Source organism: Diadema setosum, chromosome 16 (assembly GCF_964275005.1).
Source record: "Diadema setosum chromosome 16, eeDiaSeto1, whole genome shotgun sequence".
In the NCBI taxonomy this organism is placed as follows: domain Eukaryota; kingdom Metazoa; phylum Echinodermata; class Echinoidea; order Diadematoida; family Diadematidae; genus Diadema; species Diadema setosum.
The window spans coordinates 31,542,667-31,553,698 of record NC_092700.1 but is presented as its reverse complement, the minus strand read 5'-3'; the positions used below and the strand labels follow the sequence as shown (position 1 = coordinate 31,553,698).

The 11,032-nt window shown below is 39.6% G+C and overlaps 1 protein-coding gene across 1 annotated transcript; it reads right to left on the bottom strand.

Moving 5' to 3' along the window:
• Positions 1-419: 419 nt before the first annotated feature.
• Positions 420-10,593, bottom strand: LOC140239823 (caspase-6-like). The gene is made up of 8 exons (XM_072319644.1): positions 10,323-10,593; positions 9,306-9,416; positions 7,682-7,782; positions 6,883-7,068; positions 5,507-5,750; positions 2,923-3,150; positions 1,464-1,573; positions 420-569 (listed from the first exon to the last, which is right to left on the bottom strand). The coding sequence occupies exons 1-8, from the start codon at positions 10,591-10,593 to the stop codon at positions 420-422; spliced, it is 1,401 nt and encodes a 466-aa protein (XP_072175745.1).
• Positions 10,594-11,032: the final 439 nt, after the last annotated feature.

The window sequence follows — 11,032 nt, the reverse complement described above, 5'->3', positions numbered from 1 at the left end:
CCCGCAGAAATCCTAATGAAATGTGAAATCTCAACTCCCTATGATTTGACTCTTCACGAATCAAAATCATGCCTTGTTATCACGAGTATGTATAGGCCGATACATTTCAGAAAAGGTGGTTTCCATAATTCATTTTCCTTTATCATGCCTATTCTCAGTTTTGATGACGCAATACGAATATTACACTTTAGATCCCCTTTTCACTTGTATTCATCGAAGAGCACCGAACTTCTCATCCGCAAACTCCCCTTCCAGCGACTTGTTCGTGAGATTGCTCAGGATTTCAAGACCGAGCTGCGCTTCCAAAGTTCTGCTGAGGCAATACGAATATTACTTGCTTGATGACGCAATTGAATATTATTTGCTACAAGATTCTGATTGATGAGTATCGTTCCATCTCCCAGCCAGATACTCCCGGCTCACTGCGGAGGATACTTCGGGAAAAAGTAGAAGCGCTTTCGCATCCCCTGGCTCTCGTACGCCGGTGTCATGCGGACCTGGAACCGGCGAGCTCCGGCCTCTAAAGGGGTATGCCAAGTCTTGTAGTGCTCCGTCACAAGGCACGTGACCTTTTGCGGATGCGGAACACAGATTTGAAAAAAAAAGGAAGGTAGAAATTTGAGACGGAAGATGATGAAGAGGAGAAGGTAAATGAGATGGATGGGGAGATGGGTGGAGAGATAGAAGGAGGAAGGGAAAGGAAGGAGGAAGAAGGGGAGGAAAAGAAAATATGTTATCAAAGTAATAGTAATTAGTATCAATGGAGTTAGTGGTAATCGTAATAATCGTAGTACATGAGGTATAGGAAGAAGAAGAAAGAGGAGGTGGAGAATTAAAGAAAAAAAGCTTGATCATGCAAATGCACCACATTGTGATACCCAACTGCAATAACTACTAAACATCAATGACACTAAATACAACAGAATCTTAGTGGATGACTACCGGTATTCTTGATTGTACATGTATAGACATATTTAATGTTTGTCAATAACAGACCTCCCTCGACAACACTTGACTCTGTGGATGCGACATTTCGTGTATTCCCTCCCTATTCACCAAGTATTATTTCCACTACACAGTGTGCCACATTCCTAAATGTTGTTGGTTAGATTAATGCCATAATTCACAGGATGAGACGGTAAGACGCTGGCGGGGGGGGGGGGGGGGGGCTGTGGCATGAGGGATTGGGATTCTTCAAACGGCAGTTCCGATTTCGAGCCCTGCAACGTGCTTATATGTCCTACTGTGGCACTTCTATTTTTTCGCCGATTATGTCCCTATTGACCCGTGTGTAAAAATACAATACATACTTGGCAGTGGTGCGATGGGATAGTTATTATGGTAGAGTCTTCTGTAAAAACAGCGATAGCACTGAAGAGGCTATCCTAGGTTTAATAAGATCGTCATTCAATTGATGTATATCTATATAAACTCAGACTCTTTTAGGATCAATTGAGACCCACCTTTCTCATTAGCTCGTGGAGATCGTCCACGTGCGCGTTGGCAAGGAAAACCTCGGCGAGAGCCTGGACGAACCACGTCCCCTGAGACGGGACCCGAATTGAATAATAACCTTAAGTCGGTCCGATGTTTGAAGGAAAGACAAAAGAAAAGAAGAAGAGAAAATACAAAATATGAGTAAAAAAATCAATAACTATTCATATATTGTCATAATTATTCTGATTATGGAACAGAGTCGAGTGATTAGATATTGAGGCATGGTATTAACTTGCTCTAATATAAAAGAATGCGAAAAGGAATTAAATCGGAAGCAATCTTGAATAAATTTTCAAGTCTGAGTTTGCATTGTGAGGAAATCCTGCGGGAACTGAATTCATAGTCTTCTGCGCCTTAACAACCTGATAACGCGAGATGCCGGCGGTCATGATATACATGTACTGTCGATCGTATCCAGCAAACGAGTTTTTTCATTTTTATTGCATTTCTTTTAATGACTTTATTGTAAAAATACAAGTACGATGACTGCGATATTATGACTATTTTGACAAAGGTTATCCCATTCCTGTAGCACTGTTCTCCCAGCAGTGCCCCAAAGGCCCTGAATGTATTATCAATCACCAAGCCTTGCCTTGCATCCTGGGTCTACAAGAGTAGGCCTACTCTTGGAAAATGTCTTCTTCACGATCGTTTGCAACGGGCGGGATTCAAACTCGGCACCTCCCATTGTCGAGTCTAACGCCTCATTCACTATACACAAAAGAGCCCCGACTAACGATAGTTTGAATTCTGTACCAGTCCTTACAGAGACTTTATGTAATGCAGACGCATGTTGTGCTGATTTATAATGATTATCTTGTATACAATGTATCTTATTATAATTTCTCTACTCTTTTTTCCCTTCATATTACTTTGATATGGCCACAATGAAAAAAAAAAAACCTCAACAAAACAAAACAAAACAAGACAAAACACCTTCTTAACCAAGATTCTGTCAGTGACAACTGGCATCTGTCAAAATATGGTAAACTTATAATTAACAAAAGACATTGAATCTGATACCTCCCCTTAGAATGGGTATAACTTGCATGTTTCCATGTAATGTCTGTTTTTTTTTCATCATAATTACCTGTAACATGAAAACATGCTCTTCACGCTTCCTCGAGGGGAGGGTGCATACAATGTTTTTTTTTTTAATTAATCACAATTAGTTCTTTGCCACTGGCTGTGTGTGGCGTATTCAAGTAATCTCAATAAAGATGTAGCAAATAATTTGGCACACAGTTGAAATAATATTCTTTCGGCCACATTCGTCGTGATCGGGGTATTATGAATCAATACACGTTAAAATGCATTTGCATCGTAAAAGTCCATTTCAAGTGGCAAAATGACTGCACGTGTCATATTAAGGTTATGGAGAATTATTATATACATCTGTAGGCTACATACATCTTCATTCCTTACCATTCGATGTTGCATTGGCCACGAATATATCGGTGTTGTTGGGCAGTTCCTCACCGCGGCCGTCAACTTCGAAGTCGTTCATCACTCGAGGCGTATCGAGGTCCAGTGTCATCGGGGGAGCTGGTTGGGACCTCAGCACATTGTCGACATCGAAGTCTGACTCTTCACGCCTCGTCTTCGTATTCGACGTCAGTGCGTCAAGCTCGTCTGCGTTGAGGGTGAATTGAGCTGTCGATATTGACAAGGATATTATAATATTATTATCATCATTATCACTTTTATCACTGGTATAACTACCACACGTACAACTTATACCCCTACTACTACTGTACGTTTATACTGTTTCGGACGGTTTATTTATTTCATTTTTCCATCTGAGAAGATGGCTGGATATCCCATATTTAGCTGCACTGTTATAGCTGCTCTTCCATGGGGGTCCAGTTGGATGTGAGGCGAGACTACTTTACCGACTTACGCACTCTGCTCTTTGCGAAGAATGAATGAAGCGGGATCTTTTGCGCGCATGAGTTGTGACTCTCCCACACACGGTACCTTCATTTAAAGGTAGGGGATACCTTTTACAGACCTCCCAAAATGCAGCAAAACATTAAATATGAACCTCAGGGGACTTGTTTAGGCCACTGCTGAGAAATTTGGAAGTCAACAGTTATCTACAATTTGAATAATGCACAAAACTCAACTACATGTACTCAGTAGTTCTGTGTGTCAGCCACACTTAAGCCTTTTTGTTGCAGTCTTCTGTATTTTTTATCTATTAACACAAATCTTAGAGTATAAGAGCTGATGTAATAACATATAGAGTGTGTGGCAAGAATGTATATAGAAATGTTTGTAAGTTTTGATGAACTTTCTTCACAAAATATACATGATGGACACACATGCAGTGCATGGGTCTGCAAAGGTAGCCTAGTAATGTACTGGAATTTACGGTGAGCCCCGAAAAAAAATTCAATTCAAAATCTAACGGTCAATAAAAATGTACTAAATGTTACCTTCCACTTTCAATACTTTATGGGAGTTTCTAAAATAACACTCTCTTCAACATACCACTGTATTTATACAACTCTTCATTTGAGGCATGCAAATGGGATTCCCTACCTTTAAAGGGTGTGTACAGTTCTGGTCGAGGTGAGGATTTAGCTTTTAACGTTTTGCAAGATATACAGAAACCACTCTATGAGATGTCAAAGAGCATGCAATTCTAAGGGGTATCAAAAGTTTATTTGATGAAAATCGGTTTTGAAGTGGCCGAGATATCCAAAAACAATGTGAAACAAAGAGCTCCTAATAAAGTTGTGGCCTGTAGTCTTTTATTATTATTACTTTTTAGGAAATCTCAGCCATTTGAAAATAAATTTTCATCAAATAAACGTTGAATCCTTCTTGAAATTACATGCTTTTTCATATTTCACAAGAGGTTTCTCATTATCTCACTTAGGAATGTAAAAAACATGAATCCTCACCTCCACCAGTATTGTACAGCCCCTTTAACCCTAAAAAGACTGGGCTTTGGTAGCTCGAAAGACTGGGGGGGGGGGGGGGGGCTAAAGGGCCCCCCTTAAGATCTCGGCCGTGGATCGGTAGTGTGCGATATAATCTACAAGATCGTATATTTAAATTTTCCAAGACAGTCTTCTTTTATTATATTTTGATTAATTACGCTAATTTGTGCGGGAAATCAGACTTTTTGATCTAAATCAGTAAATAAAGCTCCAAAAGTGCTCATTTTGGGTCTAGATATTCTTTGTGGCATTCTTAGCAAATGTACTTGAAAAAAAATCAGTATCAAAATTGATTTCTTATTCATTTTATTGTTTTATGAATTTCTTATGTATTTCTCTGTTTTTTGACCTTTTGTTTTTGTTGTTTTTTTTCATCAAAATTTGTGGCAGACCATTTTTGAAGCATAGTACTACTAAAACAAATTAATTTTAGCCATTGAGAGTAAAAATAAGCATATTTATACGAACCATGTGAAAAAACTCAATTTGTATTGACTTTGTACACAAAGTCATATTTTTGAGCCATTTTCGGTCTCACGTGCATGTACAAAAAGTTATGTAACTTCAGAACCGTACCCCCGAGCGTCACAAATTTGGTGTCAAAATGTGCGGAAACTCGAAAGAAAAAAAGTCATAGAGCATCGCGGCGAGAGCATTGCGTGTTGCAGAGTAATCGCGCGAAATGTCGAGGGGGGGGGGCCCTTTTAAGCCCCCCCCCCAGTCTTTTTAGGGTTAATGTCCTATATAAGTTGCCTCTTACAAAAGTGGGGACGGTATGATTACACACAACATTGATCAGTAAGATTAGGGAATCGAACCCGGGTCCTTTTGATCTGGAATGAATCTTTAGTGCATTGGTCGGTAGTTACATGACAGTTTGTTTGTTTGTTTGTTTTCTTACAATTTCTGTCTGTCTGTCTTTTTTTCTTTTTTTTTGGGGGGGGGGGGGGCTCTCATGTCAAGCTGTCACAAGCGTGGAATATTAGCATTATTTACGATGGCTTTAATTTGGCCCAGTTGTTGGCAATTTTCTTCTTTAAAAATGTGGCAATTTTACTCACTTCCTCTGCATGCCTGGATAAAGATCAGTTTCGGCTTGCCCAGCAGGGCTTTACAGTTTCGTCCACTCAACATATCCTTGATCTCGTCGATGGACACGATACATTTGTCGGTCTTGGTTGCGTCTGTGCCGCTCACACCACGTTCGTTACCGTGGCTCATCAGGAAGAAACAAGCGGAACTGTGTTTTTCTGCGCCATCTTTGTTGATTTCCTTGACAGTCTTTTTAATCGATTCCTTGATTTCCTGAAAAAACAAGAAGACAACTGGTCAAAAGTGTTTCTGCAAGAAACGTACACGAGAAAAGAAAAATTATAACAAAAAAGAATCTTATAGGAGGCCTCCGGATGATTTTCAGACTTTTACATATTGATGAACAAGTATAAATTGGTTACACGATGGGTGCAGACTTTCAGACTTTGTAGTGATTGGGATGATCGAGGAATAGGAGTGTTTTAAAAATTTATTACAAATCACATTGAACAAGGATGATGACATGGCAGCCTCACAACAGGAATGCATGAGTTGGGGCTCAAGGAAGCTGAATAAAAGAAGGCACGCATAAATTCTACACATTTCTGAAATATGTGAGGCTCCTACACGTCATCATCTTTGTTGAGTGTAATTTGTTTCGGGATTTCAAAGTACTGATTTCTCTGTTCAAGGACCACAGTAAATTCCACAAATCTATACATGGAGCTGTTGACTTATGTACTACAGGATTTGAAAGCATGAAAATCGCCTGGTATGCCCCTTTAAATCTGTGTTGACTCAGTTGCGCTTCAGGATTTGCCAGTTCGAAGTTATGTACACATGGGTACGAATGACCTTTCCTTTTCTCAGTTGGTTATACCCCTATTCTACACAGATTTTCTCTCTTCATGCACTCATCGGAAGCAGAGTATATCGCTTCCGGCCACCCACCGAAGTGTATCGGATCGCAGTCCGATGAATCCGACCTGTGTTGTTCGACTATCAGGACAGTGTCAGACATGTCGGGCGGTGATCCAATGAGGCAAGATCGTCCGATGAGGATCACGTGCGAGATGTCTGACACCTACCTAATAGTCGACCAACCAATTTGGATTCATCAGACTGCGGTCCGACACACTTCGTTGGGTGGCCGGAAGCTGCAAATATTGCTTCCGATGAGTGACCGATGCGAAAAAAAAAAATCTCTGTGGATCGAATGAGGGTATTACGAACTTCATTCGTTTTCAAATCTACGTAATGCATAAGCGCTCGCCGTAACAGTTTATGGAATCATCGTGTAGACCAGGTGACCAGTGGTCCGTCAATTCATGGCAGAAATGTTTCGTTTGAAAAGTTATACCCGATTTATGGCGAGAAAAGGGAGGAACCCCTCTGTGCAACTCACGTCTTTCTTCAGATTGTGGTGTACCACCGGCTTGTAGCCGAGCTGGCTGAAGACATGTTCAGCGTTGCAGACGTCGATCTCCGACCCTCGTCTCAACCCTCCTTCGTCCTCGGGAAAGTTAGGGAATTTTTTGTTGTTTAGGATGTAGGCCACGCCCTTGTCCGACGATGTCCACGTGTTGTATGTCTAAAACCGTGGGAACAAGCGATATCAAGAGACACAGGAGTGCTCGACAATATGTATATATATTATTTTATGTATGTATATATACATATATATATATATATATATATATATATATATATATATATATATATATATATATATATAGATAATATAAACATACATGTGTATCAGATGAGCGAGATAGTTCTCTTTCCATGTATATAAGATAGAGGCTTATAGTACTTTAGACTTTTCTTTTTAGATAAGAAGAATCCCTTTTTTGCGTTCTTCGAAAAACACTATACTTGCATTCAAAACCCTAAATCACCAATCTTAATTCAAAACATTAGTTCCCTTGACGTAATACTTTGATATGATATTAACTTTGAAAAAAGCGAAGGCTTAGATTAGTTTGATTTAAGTTGTTCGATTTGTTTCCACTGTCGATTTTCATCACAACTTGAGGTTGACATATCATAGTTTCTGGTTAAGAAACAACATGTTACTATCTCCAATTGTAAAAAAAAAAAAGAAAAAAAAAAGAGAGAATTAGGAAATAAACTGCAAAAGATATGGAATTACAGTCTTGTGTCGTTTTTCTAATTTGTTGTGTTAAGTTTTCACCAAAGATTACATTTTTGGGGTCCAGGTCTGAAGGACGAGGGGTCGCCTCTGGTAGTAACGTATCTGTGTAGTAGCCATCGACGTCGGGCTCGACATCGGGTCGTTGGCCGGCTGCCGTTGTCGTTTGGATTCGGTAATAAAGATTATATAATAAATACGTTTATGTAGATCCATTCATTAAATGTACTAAAGTCAATCGAAATGCTTTCTTAACATTTCCCGGATGACGCAAGTGAAGTCATTATTCAATGTACACCTGTTTCTTATGGGCAAACTTCGATACGGAGAATCCCATACGTTTGTGAATTAGTTCTATGTTGAGCATGCAAGCCCAGATTTTTGTGGTTATCAGGCGCATTACCTCATGTTAGAATTCGCAAAAGAATACACAAAAGTTGCCTATATCTTTACATTAATTTCTACCGACTCCGTCAGTGTGTCAGTCGAATAGACCCAGGAAATAATATATCATATGATTTATTGCCAAACTTCATTTTATCTTAAAATCAAGTTCTAACTACAAAAGTCAGAAAAGAATGATGGACATAACACACATTTAAAACGTTCCTCTCACTTCCTGATTTACCAAATCACGCCATTCATCGAAGTTTTGTGACGGGACATTCTATTCTGTTCTTTTTCTTTTTTATATTCTTCGACGTCTGTTTTCCCTAACTTCATAGATTGTCCTTCCTTTCAAGTTGGTAAATTCCAAGTGAGAGTTTATCTCATATCAGCAATTGGGAATCTACACCCTACAAGCTATGTTTCTATGTAGATTCCTCATATTTCACATGTTCAATTGTCTTAATCACTGTATTTGGCAATCATTCACCCATGTATTTCTTTATGTTTAGGGTTTATTTGTTGAAACGTGGAATATGGAACAATAAAACAAACAAACAAACCAACAAACAAAGTGTTTGTTATTGTTTCTTTCATGAGACCGACATGAAGTGATACCATGATTGTAGTCCGCCATATTGACTCAATGGTCATGATAGTCCATACCATGGAGCTAAACTGGATTTGCACGGTTGCACAATTTCGCTGGGAACAGGGCAATGATGTGCGTTCATTGCTACCACGAGCTGACGAGGTTGTGGTACAGTTTGGCCGTAACAATTTGTACGAAGAAGGCTCAATAACCGTCAGCAATGAAACCTGCCTTTTGCCCTGAATGTATTATGTCAATGGCTTTGAAATAAAGGTCCACTATGAGTCGTTCGACATACTGCAACCTAGAAACTTCTTCTATATATTTTCCTATTAAAGCCATATTTGTAGTTGAAAAAAAATATCTTCGTCGTCAGTAAAATGACGTACTATTCCATATGACTCGATACACACTGTGTTGTCAGGACAGTGAAATAAAGAAATGTTTCAGGCAAGCGATAGGAGAGATACTGATTATGCGATTTATCATGCGTATATTATGCACAACAATCATCGTTCCAGTCTACACGAACCGTTATCGGTTATTGTTGGTGCAGGGAGGTTAGAAATCCCTGGTTGGTGTAACATTACAGTATTGCTACAATAACGAATTGGTTGGCTAAAAACAGTTGTTAGTGGAAGCTGATTTGGTAAGAAAACAGGCATTGACAGGTGGGGAGTTCAGTTACCCTGATTACCTGGCGGATGCTGATTAGATGAAGGCGGAGGAGGGCGTGACGGAGAAGGGTTGGGCTTGAGGTCATCTGCTGAGATGATACCCCTTTTCAGCAGCGCCTGGAGCAATTTGTCTAGATGGATTTTGTTAAACAAGCAATGACAAGAAGATGGTGGATGCAAAAACAGTTATCCGTGGTATGTATAAGAATATTCATTTCCATATATTTGAAAAATTTCATAGGTATCATTTGAAAAAAAATAATTTGTCTCTACTTGATGATAATAATAACAATACATACAATTTCTATGATGACCTTTCCTTTAAAAAAAATGAAAGCGATGATTATCTGGTCTTGCATTAAAACTCTTAATAGTAATATGACCGTTTTTCTCGGTGCCCGGACAGATGCTCCGCCGGCATAATTTTGATCCTCCAACATTTTCTCTGCTGACATTTTCTCCGCCGACAATGTTGGAGATTGAACTCGCAATTGAATTCCCAAGTGCTTTTGACTTGTTTGATATGATGATGTCGGCTTATATTTTCTAGGTGAAAATATGTCGTTTCTTTCCTTCAGCAATTCTTCAGATGAAACAGGAAGACAGTCGACTCAGTAACCATCGATTAATTCAAACGTTTTATTGGTTACAGCATCTGAAAATATTCATACTCCTACAAATGCTCATACAAATACTAGTAATATTATAGTTACTGGTTGAAATAATTAACAAGCCAATGGCGCGATACATGTACTGCTTTTAAGATCGGTCCCGACGTAAAACAAACGAACAAACAAACAAACAAACAAACAAACCAGAACATCTTCAGTCTATTGTTTTGTTTTTACTATCTGCGTGTGTAGTTATGAACCATAATTATCACTTTCGATGAAAAAAAAAAAACACGTGAAACTAAAATTACACAACTTTCCTATTCTAACAAGGGACTTTCTGCTGCTCGTTTTGCTTCATTAAAAGTTTTCTTTCAGGGGTCAATTTCCACTTCAAATCATTTCAAATGGCTGGAATGCGTATACCTGATGTTGACTGTTCGGCCCGATTGTCGGTTGTGGATGAAGAAGATGCTGGCAGGGGAATTCCCGCACTGCCTTGGGCCACGCCCCCAGCACCTCCGACGAGACCGCGATCCTCGAGGATCTTCCAGACGGCTCGGATGGCGGCCTGCACGCCATCGTCTTTGCGCGCGAAGTGCTTCACCTGCTTGGACACGCCCGTGAGGAGGTCGGTAGCGGTGACGTCATAAACCTGGAGTTCCTTAAGGCTATGAACGCGATTTCTCACCTTCATTCTAAATTTTCTGCCGCCGTGATCAACCTGAAACAGTGTCGCATGATGAAGATAGGCTGTCGTCACACTGTCCCGAAATTGACACAAGATGATAACATGCATATACGGAATTTTCAATTTCACGCAGGTTAGCCCCAAACTACCGAGGCAATTACGATATCTTATTGACAACCTGAGAAACTATCCCTTCATGAATAACCCGATGTTTATGCATGTGCTATCAGACCCAAATTTGATAATTTCCTTTATCGTATTTTATGTCCATCTTTGCTCAACTTCAGGATAGTGTGACCCTGTATATAGGGTTGTTTTTACGGAACACGCGAATATACTTGCGAAGGATGCAAATGTCGAAAAGAAATGGCAACGTTCAGCATTCGAATTTTAGTCTACAAAAGATCACCAAACCGGCGCAGAGGTTCGGAAGCGCTGTCAACTG